The sequence below is a fragment of the Alosa sapidissima genome, chromosome 24 (assembly GCF_018492685.1).
Source record: "Alosa sapidissima isolate fAloSap1 chromosome 24, fAloSap1.pri, whole genome shotgun sequence".
In the NCBI taxonomy this organism is placed as follows: domain Eukaryota; kingdom Metazoa; phylum Chordata; class Actinopteri; order Clupeiformes; family Clupeidae; genus Alosa; species Alosa sapidissima.
In genome coordinates this window covers 24,939,541-24,956,921 of record NC_055980.1, presented here as the reverse complement: position 1 = coordinate 24,956,921, position 17,381 = coordinate 24,939,541, and the positions used below count along the sequence as shown (strand labels likewise).

Below are 17,381 nucleotides of genomic sequence, written 5' to 3'. Positions count from 1 at the left end.
AACTTCAGCTAAATATGTTACTTTGGTTAGAAAGGTATTTTTTGTTTTCACTGTTTCCGTAATGTGTAGCTGGGCCATGGTTGGAGAAACGTTAAAGCAGCTGCAGGTCAACTAACGTAAGCTAAGTCTTCATTACATCTGGCAACCCAGAAGAGGCTCGCGTCTGGTAGTCTTGAGAACGTTCACCAGTGTTTTGATATTGGCCTGCAGAACGTTCGGTAACAATCCTACAAATCGCACCTTTAAAGTTCCTCCCGAACTTTGTTTAGAAAACATCATTAATTGGTAAATTGGCATGTCTATCTTGTATGTGCGGGCGGTTTGCTTCTGGTAGTAAGGAGCAGAGATCAAAACTCTGGTGCTGCAGTAAAGTGTCGGGTCCTAGGTTTGCGAGGCGACATTGTAAATCAAGAGCTTGAATCGAATCAGTATTCCGTCTGGGAACGAAGTGTATGTGGTGATCATGACGGAGATACTTGAGGTGGATTTCAGGTGTATATGGTGATCAAGGCGGGGATGCTTGAGGTGGATTTCAGGTGTATATGGTGATCAAGGCGGGGATGCTTGAGGTGGATTTCAGGTGTATATGGTGATCAAGGCGGGGATGCTTGAGGTGGATTTCGGACACTGATACAGACCCCTTGGGCTGCAGCTCTAGTGTGTAGCCACTGTTTCTGTATACTGTTTAGGGACCGTGTGTGTGTGTTACGTATGTGTGCATATTTATATGGGGTTGTGAGGGGTGGGTGCGTAATTTATTGGGCAATGTGCAATTGGTCAGTTGTCAGCTATTGACCACCACTAAACTGAGCTCTTTTTCCTCCTCTCCTGGTTCGTGGTTGAAGTAGGGTAGATAGGCCATCTGGTCTTCTGTTGCTGTTGCCTTAGTAACTTGGTCCTTTGTGGGCTTGCCGTGCAAATAGTCTCTGGTGTGATATCGGTTTGGTTTACTTGATGACCTATTTTGATTTCTTTATTTTCTTTCTGGTTTCATTTGGTACCTGTGTGCTGTGCATGACCAATGGTATATTCACCTGTCAGTATTGATGACTAGTTGGCTTCTAATCTTTTTCTCTCATTAACTGGGAAGTGTGGGGGGTATTTAGTATTGCCTTTGCCCGTTCTGTCCAATGACACAGCGGGGCTGGGTGGATAGCTCCAGGGGTTCTTCTCTAGGCAAATGGGGGTGACGTACTCACTATCATAGTCAGTAAGGCCACATTGAGTAAGACCAGAATGTGCATTTGCCATTAAATATCATATAGTGATAACTTTGGGGCATTTGCCATGAAATAGCATATAGTGATAACCTTGGGGGCATTTGCCATGAAATAGTGATAACTTTGGGGGCATTTGCCATGAAATAGTGATAACTTTGGGGCATTTGCCATGAAATATCATATATTGATAACCTTGGGGGCCTTTGCTATGAAATAGCATATAGCGATAACCTTGGGGGCATTTGCCATGATATAGCATATAGTGATAACCTTGAGGGCATTTGCCACGTCAAAGTAAATTCCTACTGTAAGCCTCTGAGGAGGCTCAAAATAGCATTAGCATTACACAAGTTTATAAGTGCTTCTTCCCGTCACTGCCATCTTGCTAGGAGAAGTAAGTGTGTGTAAACATATGTGTGTGTTTATTAATACTCTGTGTGTGTCTATATCACCTGTGTGTGTGTGTGTGTGTATCACCTGTGTATGTGTTTGTATGTGTTGTAAATGTATATAATGAGTAATATGTATTACATTACTTTTTGTGTGTGTTTGTGTGTGTGTGCATGTGCGCTTGTGCGTGCTTGTGTGTGTGTGTGCAGGGTGACGCTGGTGCGCCCCTAGTGTGTGTCCTAGCAGGAGAGGTGGAGAGGAGGTTTGTGCAGGTCGGCATTGTCAACTTTGGGCAGGGCTGTGCTCATGTGGGATTACCTGGAGTCTACACACACGTCCTCAGCTACACGCAGTTCATCAGGGACACCATTCAAGAGACAGAATGCAACGATCTTCCACCTTTTGAAGCGTGTTTTCTGTAAGCAGCCAGTGCAGATGTCATTTTTTAAAGTGAGTGAATATTATTCAGTAATAGTTGATTGTGCATCTCAAGCCCTTCAGCTGCCCACCCGTATAACCCTCTGCAGGGCCACATTCATCTTCCATTACATTTGCACATGCTTGATGTACTTTGATGTACTTGATGTTCTGCTATTATTGCTCTTAAAATAAAAAGCACAGGATTTGTAACATTTTAAATCAAGTGTGTTTCATTTCTTGTGTACACTGACTGGTAAGCAATTTAAATTGCTTATTTTGTAATATCTTTATTTTAATGTTTCCCATTGTAATTGTTTAATTTGTAATGTTTTGCATGGATGTGCGCCAGTGCACGTTTATGGATGAGTGAAGCATGGTGCGTTGTGCACCCGCCCATATCACTGTTGATAGTGGCGTAGGCCTAATACGTTTTAGGTAGGCTAGTGTATGATAACGATTTTTAGACAACGCGTCAGATCCCCTCCTTGGGTCGTTAATTGCCACACCCCTTGGCGTGTTGCTCAAAAAAGGGACGTGCAAAAATACGAATAAACTTTGCGTCGGGAAAATAACCCGTTTTCCGCCATGCACCAGGTCGGAAAATAGGGCCAATAGACACCACAGACAAACTAATAAACATGAGTAAAGAAAAGAAAAGAATAGAACACACCTCCCTCCATAGTCCGGACTGTGGTCTGATAGCAATAACTTTACGGTTAAAATTATTAATAATTGAATTGCCATGTGACCCTTCTTGGTTTAAAACAAAGACACCCTCCCCTCCCCCAACCAAATGCTAATGCGGTGGTTCAAGGCCTATCAGTTACACAGGACAAAGGATGTTTCCTTGATATAATGTATCCATGTGTCATGAAATGTAAATGTATTCATGTTTGGTATCATTCTGATAGTCTCAGTACAAGGATTTTAATGATTTGATTGTGAGAATGTTTGGAACATTCTATAAGTGATATTTCTGATATATATGATATCTCTCCTCATGCTATTCTGATAAGAATGGATAGGTGTGAAGTGGGTGTGAGTAGGTGTGTCTGATACCAAGTGGAGAACCAACCAAGTGGGCTTGTTTTTGGCGCCATTTTATTCTTTGTTTAAAGCATTTAAAAGTAACTAAACGGCAATGTTTGTCAGATTTTGGGTTTTTAGACTTGGACTTATAAGATGAAGAACTGAAGAGAGGAGAAGTTGGCTACAGGCCAACCTAGGCCTTTCAGGCCTGGGCTAGGCCTACATAGACCATAGACCTTTTTTGTACCCTCTCTGCTTGTAATAGAATAAACTTGATTCCTGAGTTTTTCCTGAAGTTCGCCAGTCTAAGATTAATATTAAGTAATTATTCACCACAATTACTTTCAGGTCTAACTTCATACTTGACCAATGGCTGATACCCTATTACATCAAACCTTAATACGTCAACCTATCCTTGCACTGCTGTTATAATTCTTATATTACAATGTTTACATTTTTCACGTATATTGCCCATATAATTATACTATAACTGTTATATTACTATGCTTACATTTTTCTATGCATATATTACTATTACTATGCTTAAATTACTGTTCTTATACTAATATGCTTACTTTTTTCTCTTACATTGTCCATATTTAATGCTGGTCTCTTGTATTGTCCATGTTTATTGCTGGTCTCTAGACTTAATCCCTGCGCTGTTGCACTGTTGGACTTATTTGCACTACTAGTCAGGGGGCCAAAACTGATATTAAAACTCTGTCGGACACTTTTTGGTACAAGCATACAACCTATCCAGTATTAATATTTAACCCCTTAACATGTGTTCTAGCCAGGTTGTCAGCTTAGAAAATGTTTTTTGTCCATTTTAACACTATATTCTTATAAGTGGTAAAAGCGGATTTTTTTCCCCCAAAGTGCTTTCATTTTCTTCCATGTTACAGTACCTACTGTAATTTTGGGCAAATGTGCAATATAATCCCACTTATGTGCAAGCATGATCATTAGGGTGGTTGTCAAGCTGATTTTTGTGTGTGTGTGTGTGTGTATGACTTTAAGCAATTTCAGGCCAATTTGTTGGTTTCCTGCTCAACATGACATACCAACACTAAATGTTATAATATCTCCACAACCACAAAGACCATATACATATAAATGGTATCAAATGAAAGCCAACACTCATGGGCTGTCTGCAGAAGTGTCGGAACATGAACATGAACATGTATTGTACAGTGTAAGAGACAACAGAACAACTAGAACATGAAAAAAACAATCTTCACCTAAAGAGAACCAGTTTTCAAAGTGTATATCAGCTTGGAAACATAACATAGTATCCCAAAACCTCTATCAATCAGTACCCCTATCTATGGGAATAAGTCAAGCCAAGTTTAAAGCTTGTAGGGAGAGACAGTGCAATGCTGCACAAGTTGTAATTCTTTAATGTCAAGACAGCAATGTAGAACTGTAGATGGTGGTCTATGGTGCAATTTGACTTCATTAATGTACCAGGTTGTAACACAAATTATATTTAATTGACATATCACTATAGTTATTAATTCAATCCTAACATAACTGCTCTCTCACTTCTTTAGGGTAAGGGGTTAGTAACTAGTTAGTAGTAATAACTAGTCTTGCTGATCCTAGCACTTACCAGCTGACTAGAACTGACTCTCGATTGTTTAAAAAACAGCACTCACTGATGCACTTATTCTTAGTTGCTTTGGTTAAAAATGCGTCAGCCAAATGTAATGTAATAACTAATAGTTGTATGGCAAAGGTATTTTTCCCTTTCCAAGCAGTGACACTCAGGAAAGCAGCCAACAGAAGGCACCCAGGGACCATGTCCATGTGCTCAGTCTGAGTCCTGGTCAGGGACACAAAAGAAGAGTTTACCGTTTTGAGAATGAATACCTTCCCAATACAAAACATGCATGCATCCAAGGGCATAATATAAATCTAATCTACAAAACAAGAAAAACAATATCATGCCAAATAATCTGAAACAATATAGTTGCATATAATGTGGCAAAACTCAATAATAATGATGCGAGTACCTGAGTATTCTTGCACCGAGCTGCACAGGCACATCCACATGCCCCACTACAAAATATTCCACTTTTTTGACATTGCCTGGTACTGCACTGACCTCTGGGGGACAAGCATTCCATCCTTCATGTGCCAACCACAACTGGTTGGTAAGGGCAACTGTGGATGGGTCACTTGTGACTGTTTCCAAACCTTTGTTTGATAGTGGGCCCTCTTTAGGTGCAGAGACAAGGCATCCTGAGTTGGTGGTAAAGTATCCAAATTGGCTTTTACTTTCCAAAGGGCACAGCAAACATCATGGTTTGAAGTGCTGGTCGTTTTTGGATCATACAGTTTGTAGACAAACTGTTTTGTTGAGGTTTAGGAAAGCCGTGGCCTACTGGTTAGCACTTTGGACTTGTAACCGATGGGTTGCCGGTTCGAACCCCTGACCAGTAGGCACGGCTGAAGTGCCCTTGAGCAAGGCACCTAACCCCTCACTGCTCCCCGAGCGCCGCTGTTGTTGCAGGCAGCTCACTGCGCCGGGATTAGTGTGTGGTTCACCTCACTGTGTGTTCACTGTGTGCCGAGTGTGTTTCACTAATTCACGGATTGGGATAAATGCAGAGACCAAATTTCCCTCACGGGATCAAAAGAGTATATATAATTATACTTATAGAATAGCTGGACTTGGTACTTCATCCTCACCAAAGTTGTGGAGAAGATGAGGGCACTGCTGGAACATTTTCCACGCTGTCCTTTTTCCTATTCCAGTGAACTGACTGGTAGTGTCACATCCAGTGATGGCATGAAATGCCAACAGACCATCCAGAATCTCATTTGACATTTTAATATCATGCACTTTAATGTAGCGTGGTTTCTTGGCAGTTCCTTCTTTCATCCAAATTTCTGGGCTCAGCAGGTTGCAAACACAAGATGCAACAACAGTACATCTGTGTCACTGCACTGAATGATGAGCCTTCCATACCATTTGGTTGTGGCATCATAAGGTTGTGCCTTCATCTTCTCCACAACTTTGGTGAGGATGAAGTACCAAGTACTCCTCTCTGAAGCCTGGATACTGCCCTGTTGGGTCAATAGTGCCTTGTTACCCTGTGTCCCTCTCTACAGGACTAGATTGAACCAAGCACATTCTGATGGTCAGTCTAAATCCCTATAACAAATAAACTAACAAGTTACCCTAGTATTACTGGCCCTATAACAAATAAACTAATAAGTTATTCTAGTATCACTGGCCCTATAACAAAACTAACAAGTTACTGCTCCAACTACATTCCATAGGCACTATTGTTTCCATGCTGTAACTTGCCGCAGCAAAATTAGCCACTTGACTTTTTTTGCCTGTATCTAAATGGACACCCAGGGTGATCAATAGCTGAGCAGCTGGTTCAGTGCTCCTTTTACTCCCTGTGAATTGGCTCAACGGAATTATAGACTACACTGACTGCAGTGTTTCCCATACATTGACTTATTTGTGGCGGCCCACCACAATATCAACATTGACCACCACACAGATTTTCCAGGTTGTATTAAACTGTGCTTAAATCTAGTTAGCATCATAACCACGCTGCGCTAATTTGTTAAAAACTGTTGCATTCAAGTTAATTCTGCAAACCTACCACCACAAATAAAATGTAATTCTGTGGTCAACACTGGACTAGGGATGTAACGGTATGAAAATGTAACCTCACGGTTATAGTGACCAAAATTATCACAGTTTTCGGTATCATGGTATTTCTAAAAGCGTGTTCAATATGTTCAGAAAGCACTGATAGGCCTACACAAGCTGAAATAGTTTCAAAAAGTGTCCCGTTCACTTTTTTCTTCATGTTTAATTGGCTATGTGCTTATAGCTGAACTTACCCTACCATAACTTGGAGTTTGCTATTTCTGTCATTTGGATGCAATGAGAGACCAAAGTGTTTGAAATAAAACTTTAGGCTACTGTATTCTCCTGATAACGTGAGTGGAATGGATTTTATGTGCACACGAACATAAAAAGACGCAGAGTGGCTACATGATACAGTGCATATTTTGCAGTGAAAAAGTTCCGCCTTTAAAAAAAAAAAAAAAAGAATAGAATATCTTTGTCATTGTCACAGGTACAACGAAATTAAGTGCATTCCTTGTTCAGTGCAAAAGTAGCAATAAATAAGTAAAAAAAAAAGTCACTATGGACATCAGGTGTAGCCGAATCCGAATCGTAGTTAAAACCATCAATTAGACAACAGAATCAGTAGGGTACCAGTTTTGTTCCATTGTACCAGGCCTACAGTATGTCAAAAGCAGGCTCGGATGAAGCTGGGAAGGATTAAACACACGGTTTCCACAGTGCAGTAATCAGTGATAATCATGATGTTTGAAATGAAAACGGTAATTATTATCGTGAACATTTTTATCGCGGTTTACCATTATACCGGTAATCGTTACATCCTTACACTGGACTGCTATTTACTGAACTCTCGATCCAGCCATGACCTATGATAGGGAGTGTGGTGTGGGGTGAATAAAACCTGCAAGCCCAGCAAAAAAAAAAAAAAAAAAAAAAAAAAAAAAAAAAAAAAAAGAGACAGAAGAGGGGAAGCATGCGGTATATAAAGAACACACAGATGCGAGCAGATGACTGTGGGTTTTTATTGGGGCTGAAAAAGGGCTCACTTCTTGGTCTCCTCTTCCTTGGACAGGGTCTTGATGATCTCTTCCTTTTTGGCCTGGAGGCGCTCCTCTCTGCGCTTACGGGCCTCCCTGGTCTTGGACCGGCGAGCCTCGGCCTGGTCACTGTGTGTGTGGTAGGGTGGAGGGGAGAGAGAGAAGGTCAGAGGGTCAAGACCGGGTGCTTTATACTTTCCACATATCAATTCACAGAGCCGATGCGCTCAAATTAATCGGCACTTCGAGGTCGGTCTCTGGCCTACTCATGATTTGGGGAATCATTGATCAAAATGCATGTTCCCTTTTCATACCAAAATTGATGTCCGTTTCAAACATTGTTCCATTTTGGCTGTAACCGTAAGATTTTAGAAAGCCATCCAAACACAAAAGCACAGAAGAGAAGGAGCTCTGTACACAGCCATACTTAATATGGAGTCTAACGGGCAGGCTACACCAAGGTCATAACTTAAGCGCTCCGTTTGTAGAGTATACATGACATGGACAACATTAGATGGGTCAGAAGTGCCAATGACCTAACAATATGAAGTCAAAGTTTAGAAATGCTGCGTGTGCATAGGAACAGATTTGTAATATTCCAACACTTCAGTGCATTCACTTCACATCTCATCACCTGTATCTGCTGCTAACACCTTGTACTATGTGTACCTGTAGCTGTTGCTAATGCCTAGTACTATGTGTACCTGTTGCTAACGCCTAGTACTATGTGTACCTGTAGCTGCTGCTAACGCCTAGTACTATGTGTACCTGTAGCTGTTGCTAACTAGGGATACACGATATATCGGCGGCCGATAAGTGAAAAAATGAAAATATTATTATCGGTCCGATAACAGAATTCTGGCCGATAATTTGCGCCAATATTTTTTTAAATCCTAATTTAGGCCTACGTAAGGTCCGTCTGGCTACACTGAGCTACTTGAGCTTGGTTGGCTATACTTTTTCCTCAATATAATGTCAGCGGTGTGAATGTATTTCACCACTCTAACAAAATCTGTGGATATGCGTTCATTTGGGAATCTGTGCATCTCAAAATCCTATCGTGAATGATCCGCCATTTAACCTTACCAGAGCGGAGCTCAGCCCTATCTAGAGTCGTCTTGTGCCGTGTTTGCACTTTACCGTGCTGGTCGGGGAAACAAATAAACAAACTCGTTAGTGGGACGAGTACATAAGTAGGCCTAGTTCTAAGTTGTGTTTTAGTATTATATTTGCATTACTTTAGCTTGGGTTTTGTATTATTACCTAGAAATATGCTAACCATTCCTGCTTCAGTTCCAGACAGGTCATCATAATAAGTTATTAAAACCTTCGGGGCTAACCCCTTTCATTTATGCTGCAGCAGGTTGTGCGCAACAGAGTAGACGGACATAAGATACAGTCTGAGGAGTTGCAGCTTTATTCAGTTACCCGCAGTTGAAACTAAACCTAAGTTTCCCTCACAAACTCTGATTCGGTCACTATACTGTAGCTTATTCCAGCGGAGTCGTTTATGAGTGTTTAGTCCTAAATGAAAACGATTCATACTCTCTAGCCACTCACTCGCAATTCACTGACGTCAGGTTCACTTAAAGGAGCCACACATACTGTAGGGCTAGGCTACTGTTATGTTGACTGCTGTACTATTGAGGACTATTACGAGTTCTGTCCATCATTTGGTGGTAGGTAAAATTACTGCAATAAAATTATGCTTATTAAATGCTTTCCTCAAATCACTTTTCACAATTTTTCTTCAAGAGTAGTATTATCGGTTATCGTATCGTCACAACAAACCAATAAATATCGGTTATCGGCCCTAAAATTCCATATCGGTGCATCTCTATTGCTAACACCTAGTACTATGTGTACCTGTAGCTGCTGCTAACGCCTAGTACCATGTGTACCTGAGCAGAACAAATCCATGAGAAATCTATTTAAAATGTTGCATAGGGACTAACAGTCTACTTAATTCTAATATAGCTTAAATATATATCAAATATGATATTTCACCAATGCCAGGTGAACAAGCTACACAATGAATTGACCGCTATAAGCCAGAACGATGACAACTTGTGAACAAGTTCTGCCACTGAATGACTTCAGCCCTTAATCAGGCAGGCTGTGTTCTCTAAGCACAGCATCACTGCAAGTGTAAACAACTTCTGACTCAAGTGCTTTAATGCTAACGACACAGCACATTCTCAAAGCGTGCACGCCCGTTTTTGCGCGCGCGCGTGTGGGGGGGGTACTTACGCCAGGAGCTTCTTGCGAGCCTTGTCGGCCTTCAGCTTGTGGATGTGCTCCATGAGAATGCGCTTGTTCTTGAACACGTTACCCTTGGCCCTCAGGTAGAGGCTATGGTACCTGCAAGAGGAGGAGGAGAGTTACGAGAGTCATCACACACACAGGTGATAGATACAGGTGACTGGAGGAGGAGAGTTACAAGTCACACACAGGTGATACATACAGGTGACTGCTTAAAACATCCTAGGACAAACCTGAATAGATACATAGATGGATAGATCCTTTATTGATCCCCAAGGGGAAAATCAAGGGAATGTCTACTTTACTCCAGTTATCAGCTAGCATCACCAAGTGCACCTCATCTTGTGCAGATATTAATCCCAATAAAACATCTAGAAATTTGACCCAGTTTTCCAGAAGATGGCAGAATGGTAATCCTAGAATAAGATCTCCAATGAAAAGTTTAAATTTAGGATGAGGCTTGGATGAAGTCCAGGAAACCAGCCCCTAATGTTTCTTTTATAATCTACATGTGCACAGTCTTTGTTCTTCCTGTGCCACTAAACACAGGTGATGTCAGTAATTAGCTGATATACCAGGCTTAGGAGTTGTGCTAATTAGAATCAGCGGATTGAGTGAATGGTTGCAAGAAATGTGGTAGGACTTTTTCCGAAGCTGGACTTTTACACCTGTGGACTGCAAAGCGAGCACCAGGGACTCACATGTGCCTGTCAATCTTCTTGGACTCCCTGTAGCGACGCAGCAGACGGCGCAGGATCCTCATGCGACGCATCCAGCAAAGCTTCTCTGGCATACGGGCGTTGGCAGTACCCTTCCTCTTACCTGGCCAGAGGGCACAGGGGCATTAGTTACTTAGAACTTCTAAACCAGTCAACACTTTCGCTATATCTTTAGCCAAATAGGCTGGCTTCTAGAAACCATTCCAGACGTCATAACTTTCTGTAACTTCATAGTAAAACGTCTTAATCTCAATCACTTGGACTTTTCCCTCTATATGATGCAAGTGATTCAAGTCAGTGTGATTCCTCAAACAATGACAATCTAGCTCCAAAACTCAGGCTTCATTTAATAAACATGAAATGTCACACCTTAGAATAGACCAATCAAGTCTACTCAAATCTACAGACAATAAAAAAAGAAGTCTGGATAAAGTGTGTTGCAAGTATAACCGCCATGTCCATAACTGATTTCCCATTTCTAGGACATTTGCCCCACGTCGGTCAGTCACACTCACCGATGCCCATGTGGCGACCCTTGCGACGTGCCAGCGTGTTCTTGCGGCAGCGGGCACGGGAGTGCACAGTCACGGGCTTGCGGATGATAAGACCATCCTTCACCAGTTTACGGATCTGCTGGCCTGGGTGGGCAAGGGGAAAAGCAGGATAGGTCAGTGTGGGCAATTAGAGCATTGTGCATTAATTTCTGATCACTACTCCATTGATTGTTTCATTTCATTTTAACATTGATAAAAGTTTCAACATTGATTTGGGTTAAATAAATTGACAAGAATTACGAAATACTTATTTTAACGAATAATCAATCAAAAGTATCCTAGAGAAGTCAAGGAGGGGTAATCTTACGAGAGTTGGCGTTAGCGATCTCGTTGGTCTCGTTTGGGTCCAACCAGACCTTCTTCTTGCCACAGCGTAGAACGCTGGACGCCAGTCGCTTCTGGAGCCTGAGCATGCTGCCGGAGAAAGAAATTGCTATTATAAACTACAAGCTTCATCACAAACATGGAGACAATTCCCCAAGTCCCTCCGATTCAGAAGGGTAAAACATTTGATTAGCAGACCATCCACAGCCAGTAGACAGGCAGGATTCATGTGGGCTTAACAATTTTGCATTTCATGTTTTGTTAACGATGACATTTCGGTCAATCGCATTTACTTACATGGTCAGTCTAACAAGGATAATCTTCGGTGATAATCAATGTATCAGAAATACCCTAGTATGGTCATGCGTGTATTACCCTGATACATGTTTAGCTGTGTACGCGGTCCACCAGTACAAGCAAGCAGCTAACACAAACGTGTAGCTAGCGGAGTTAAACACAACTGTAGCTTGCTAGTAGTTAGCAAGTCAACTATATGCTACAATAGATACTTTCTCTTACTGAAAATGCGTCAAAGAGGTCTGTAACAGCCAGAATATACGATCTGTATATACCATGACCATAAAATGCTTTCTAGAATCGCTTTTGACAGCGTACTGTGCAATCAGGCCCACAAAACGTGGACCACGATGCAACTTCGGTTGGCATAACGTACCTCAAACTGACTACGGCCTGTAAATGTGAAACTATTTTCCCTTTTAAACAACTTTACAGAAGTACATCTAAGTGATAATACCCATATATTGAATCCGAACATGTTTAAGTCAACCACTGAGACGATGTAATTGTGTTTTAATGCTGATTTAGGGGTATTTTTGTCAATTTTGTCGAGAGCAAGGCCCACACTCTTACCTCATGGCTGCGGATCTTTGAGAGAAAGGAAGGAGATTCGTGCGTGCAGGACCCTACCATTATAAGGGTTGGGATAACCCTGAAGTTCACAAAAATGTCCACCTACGTGAACAGAAAATGGCAGCATGTAAAATATAGGTAAGTTAAGTATTCAAAGTAAAGAAAAATGTTTGTATGATAATATTTGCGACTCTATGCTTATTCTTTATTCGCGTAAACGACCATCACAGTAATTATAAAAAGCCACCCTGACACCCCTATTTTCTAAAATTGGTTTGCTCCACAAACACTTCACAAATGCATTATGGGTACAATACATTGTGCGAAAACCAGAAAACTATTTTGGCTACTAGATATCTCAATTTCGCCCTGTTTATCGCTATAATTATGAAGGAATTTAGTGTTGCTGCCTTCAAGAATAAACAATAGATCACATACTTTCCTTCAACATGTCCAAAAACATTCCCTTTGTTTCACTGCTGTTATAATCCACCTGACAAGAACTGACTCGATTGTTTAAAAACAGCACTCACTTATTCTTATTGTAGTGACCTTTTTTTAATTCTCCTAGAATTGTTGAGAAAATTGCTTTAAAAACCTTAAACTGTTAACCATGTTGTTAGTCGCTTTGGTTAAAAATGCGTCAGTCAAGTGTATTGTAATAATGTTCTTTGTGGTGATATCTGTGTTAATGGATATGGTTCTTGGCAGACGAATTCTGTCCAACGAAATTAATGTAGGATACATTATCAACAAAAAATAAAATACTGATTTACAGATTATTATACATTACCTTATATACATCTAAAGGCATATCTGTTCAACATGCACATAGTTTATTAAGGGTTTCTTATGCGCTATGGTTTATATATTATAGTAGGCCTATTTGTTTATTTTCATTAGGCTATTGATTGAATTGACATTATATATATATGTAATAATAAACAAACACATTCCACTCAAAGTTTTATGTACTAAGTTCTTCTGGATAGTTCATCTGTACTCCCTTAAAAAAAGTAGGCCTACCTATTTACAAGTGTAATTTCCAGTTTGTTTTATTAAACACAAACATAAATAAATAAGGTTGCTCCTTGTATTATACAGTTTGTGGGTTTTGTTAACAAAACAACAATGCATTTACAGAGACATCAACAAATGGTTCATATTTCAACGTGTTAAATCCATCACTCTTCCGGCAGTGGTGTTTCATTTGATTACATTCCTGCTCTTTCTGTACATTTTGACGCAGTGTAACATCACCACTTAATGTCCTAATTGAAAATACTCTCAGAACAGTTGACACACTGGAAATGTAAAAAAAAAAATCAAGAACTGTTTCAAGTTAGGATAATTAAAAGATTAAATATTTACATTTAAAACAATTAATCAGAAGTATTATTAATAATAACAAAAATAATTATAATACTACATTATGTGTTATCCTGGAGTGATCAAATCTATTTTTGATCCAAAACAGCCATGGGCAGCCACTACAATTGAAAATCTGGGCTTAAATTACTTGTAACATATGGAGATGCTTTATGAATTTGCACTACATTGTTGTAGACCCACATATACACAGAACTTAAACATGAAATATGATAATAAAAAAAGGAAATGCTTTCTTGTACAGTACATTGATTGAATTCTGTCTTGTACATTGATCAAAGTTGTGACTAAAGATGTACATGGGCCTCAAAACATTTTCAGGTAACAATTTCGCCACAACATTCTTCAGTTTAGGTTCCAGCTGATCTAATGTTGTCCTCCGCACTGAGCTTTAGCAGAGACTTTCTAATGAGGAGACACAGCACTCAAAAAATCCTCCATAGAAATGCATGGGGTTAGTTTGTAACACCAATATGGCAGTTGTCTACACATATCCCACCCCTTCCGCGGCAAAACGTCAACATGTGAATACATTGAGCCAATCATGTTGTGTGTTGTGAGGACATTGTGCCAATCATGTGTTGTGATCTCGCCGCTGGAGCAAGGTTGGTATCGTGAAGCCTTGCACACGTGCATTTCTTCTGAAATAGATGCCCGATAAGTGCCCAAAAAGCATTACAATATGGGCGCCGAGTGGAGGGACTTGCCTAAAAGGACTTTGGTGTAGCCTACATCCAATAAATTATGCTATTCCAATAAAGTGACTTGTACCACTGACACATGTCACTTCAGTCAACTGACAATGCTGCTTCATGGACCATTGAATGGGAGAGTACCTAAATTCAACTTCAAACCTTTCACTAGGTGGGGGACTGTACCTTTAACCCTATTTTAACTATCAAGCTGCACTGCACACTACTGTCTGTCCAAAAGCCATTAGTTTGTTCACCCACACTGTTTCAACAAAAAGCGTTGCAATATGGGCGTCGAGTGGAGGGACTTGCCTAAAAGGACTTAGGCTTCAGGGCCAGCTGGAGCAGGACAGCAGCAGGGGGGCATTCCAAGTACGTAGTTTAGTGGCGAACCTGGGTAAGTTAACTCAGAGTAAGTGGTAAACCTCCAAATAGAAGAGCTGTATGGCTTCATTCTCCTAACAAAACAATGCCATAGGGCTCTTGTTGTAGGAGGTTTACCACTTACACTTAGTTAACTTACCCAGGTTTGCCACGAAACCACGTACTTGGAATACCTCCCCAGGTAATCATGCTACGTGTTTAGCCGCACCTGTCCTACGTGCGTCTGCTGGTGCTTCCTGAAGTTGCTGGAGTGACTGAAGCTCCGGCCACACTGGCTGCACGTGTAGGGCCTCTCGCCCGTGTGGTAGCGCAGGTGTACCGTCAGGTAGCCCGACTGACTGAACCTCTTCCCGCACACGCCGCACGCGTACGGCTTCTCGCCCGTGTGCACGCGCTTGTGCTTCTTGAAGTCCCCCGCGTGGTTGAAGCTGCGCCCGCACACCTGGCAGCTGTAGCGCTTCGGTGCCACCGTGTGGTTGGGGTGGTGGCGCGTGTAGGGGCGCGGGAGACGCCCCCCGATCCGTCGCCCGGCAACACCGCCTGGGTCCACATCTGGACTCATAGCATCGAAGCCATTACCCAGAATAAGATCCTGCTGCAGAGCATTAGTCCCGGTGGGGCTGTAAGACACTCTATATGAGGTGGAGGCTCCTGCCACAACCTGCCGTTTATGGGAATGCTCCGGCATATCCCTAAAGCCGTCAAAGTCTGCAGTTACATAGTCATCCCCCTGGGGGCCGCTGCCACTGCCACCACCGCCACAGTCGTCGTCGTCGGAGTCCACCTCGGTTTTGATCTGAGTAACGGTGAGGTAGGGGTAGCCTGACGTTCCTGAGCAGGAAGTGTGTGGTGGAGTGTGAGCAGGTGAGGTCTCCACAGTAAAGTTGACTGAGGAGTCTGTATCTAGCACGTTGTTAAGATGTTTGGCTTGTGACTGCGCTGTGCCAATCAGCCCTGAGTTCAGGATATTGGAGCTTCCATCTGGACAAAACTGTTCATCTACAAACAACATATTCTCTGTGGTAATCATTGCCTCAGGGTGTTGTTCAGAGTCTGTCTCTACCTTGCATCTCAGAGTCTGTCTCTGGGATTTGCTTGTGCTGGGAAATTCCATGGCAGCCACAAATTGAACCGACTCCTCCTCCCTTTCCTCTATGAAGTCCTCATTCTGGACTGCAGGCATGTCGGTATGTTCTCTTGGCGAGTCACACTTTATGATGATTTGCTCTATGTCAGCTGGAGTTGGTTCGAAGTCCTGCAGTGTTTCAGAAATTTGTTCTTGCTTGAGAGGCAAAGCCTCATGGAAAGCTCGAGTCCTCTTTGTGGACTCTCCACTGGCAGATGGTACAGTCCCTGACATTGAAGAAGAGATGTTAAATGACATGCAACTCAAACTAAGGACAACACATTAGATACCAGTAGAACATAGACCTGTGTCCTCTGTATGTGTGTGAGTGTGAGTATAAAAGGTGTGTGGCAAAACACTCAAACTTACCCATGCTCTCTCTCCTCGGTTTGCCCTGTAATTCTTGTAGCTTTCTCCTGAGTCTCTCGTTCTCCCGCTGAGTGCGAGCGGTTTTCTCCTGGTACTCCGACACCGTTTCCCGCACCACCTCAAGGACTTCATGCACCGCCACCGTCAACAGTTTTGCCACTCGGGCGTTCAGGCGCTCTACTTTAGACATTATGTTGGCTACTAGCTGTTCCGAAACCTGCGACTAGGACCGAAAACAAGTGGTATTTCTAAACAAATATTGTGCTCATTTGGTCAGACGTCTGTTGCTGGACGGAAGCTCGCGTTTACATCTCTTTACACGTTACGTTAACGAGTACATTTCTCTCCATTATGGTCTGGCTGGCTGAGATCAACATATATGGCTAACGAATCAGCTAACACAATTCACAATTTTCAGCGTTCATGTGAATTTCTTACCCCTGATATAAGCTAGAATTAAACTATATGTCTTAGGCATGCATCATAGCAGGTTAGTCATGGTTAATCCAGTGAAGAGCTTGTAGTGGTTCAAAACTTTTCTGGCATAGGCTATGCTATTCATCATAAATTTAATCACAAAGCTCTAAGCTCTAACGTTAAGCAAAGATTAAGGTTCCCTCTTTGGTAGACAAACAGATGCATCAGTTTTGCACAGCGCCCTCTATCGACGGGAGTACAGTTGTGGCTAAAAGATGAGTAGCCCAAGTATTGCCCTGTAGACTGATTATTTTATTTTTTTGTGCAATGTAAAGACACGTTACCTAGCCAATATACGATTTACATAAAGAGAAATATATTAATATCTCAATATATGTATGAGTCACATTCTAAGTCAACAACACGTCACAATATGTAAACTGCGTAACTTGCAGGTTGGACCTGGTCAAGCCAAGTCGTCGTTTTTCCCCTATGTAGACTCAGAAATCATACCAACAGCACAATATTTCTCAGGTAATTAAATATATCTACAGATAAAA

At 41.7% G+C, this 17,381-nt stretch overlaps 3 protein-coding genes across 3 annotated transcripts in view; 1 reads left to right on the top strand and 2 right to left on the bottom strand.

Annotated features, from left to right (window-relative positions):
- Positions 1–2,249, top strand: part of LOC121700632 (serine protease 27-like) — a 24,822-nt gene extending 22,573 nt beyond the window's left edge. The window contains exon 6 of the mRNA XM_042083737.1: positions 1,820–2,249. Within this exon, the coding sequence (XP_041939671.1) occupies positions 1,820–2,032 (213 nt within the window). The 3' untranslated portion in view covers positions 2,033–2,249. The remainder of the gene's footprint in view (positions 1–1,819) is intronic.
- Positions 2,250–7,690: 5,441 nt separating this feature from the next.
- On the bottom strand, positions 7,691–12,575 carry LOC121700634 (60S ribosomal protein L19). Its single transcript, XM_042083738.1, has 6 exons — positions 12,445–12,575; positions 11,558–11,664; positions 11,212–11,334; positions 10,679–10,799; positions 9,966–10,076; positions 7,691–7,844 (listed from the first exon to the last, which is right to left on the bottom strand). Exons 1-6 carry the CDS (start codon positions 12,447–12,449, stop codon positions 7,721–7,723), a joined length of 591 nt encoding a protein of 196 aa, XP_041939672.1. The 5' UTR covers positions 12,450–12,575; the 3' UTR covers positions 7,691–7,720.
- Positions 12,576–14,463: 1,888 nt separating this feature from the next.
- Positions 14,464–17,250, bottom strand: LOC121700631 (early growth response protein 2b-like). The gene is made up of 3 exons (XM_042083736.1): positions 16,843–17,250; positions 16,405–16,627; positions 14,464–16,262 (listed from the first exon to the last, which is right to left on the bottom strand). The coding sequence occupies exons 2-3, from the start codon at positions 16,592–16,594 to the stop codon at positions 15,100–15,102; spliced, it is 1,353 nt and encodes a 450-aa protein (XP_041939670.1). The 5' UTR covers positions 16,595–16,627; positions 16,843–17,250; the 3' UTR covers positions 14,464–15,099.
- Positions 17,251–17,381: the final 131 nt, after the last annotated feature.

Bases quoted from the DNA above. Each gene is read 5' to 3' on its own strand.
- LOC121700631 (XM_042083736.1), bottom strand. From the start codon at position 16,594: ATGTCTAAAGTAGAGCGCCTGAACGCCCGAGTGGCAAAACTGTTGACG. The intron at 16,263-16,404 runs GTAAGTTTGAGT...CTTCAATGTCAG, and splicing joins ACCGAGGAGAGAGAGCATGG to GGACTGTACCATCTGCCAGT.
- LOC121700634 (XM_042083738.1), bottom strand. The intron at 11,335-11,557 runs GTAAGATTACCC...TTGCCCACCCAG, and splicing joins GATCGCTAACGCCAACTCTC to GCCAGCAGATCCGTAAACTG. The intron at 7,845-9,965 runs GTAAGTACCCCC...CCACACACACAG, and splicing joins GCTCGCAAGAAGCTCCTGGC to TGACCAGGCCGAGGCTCGCC.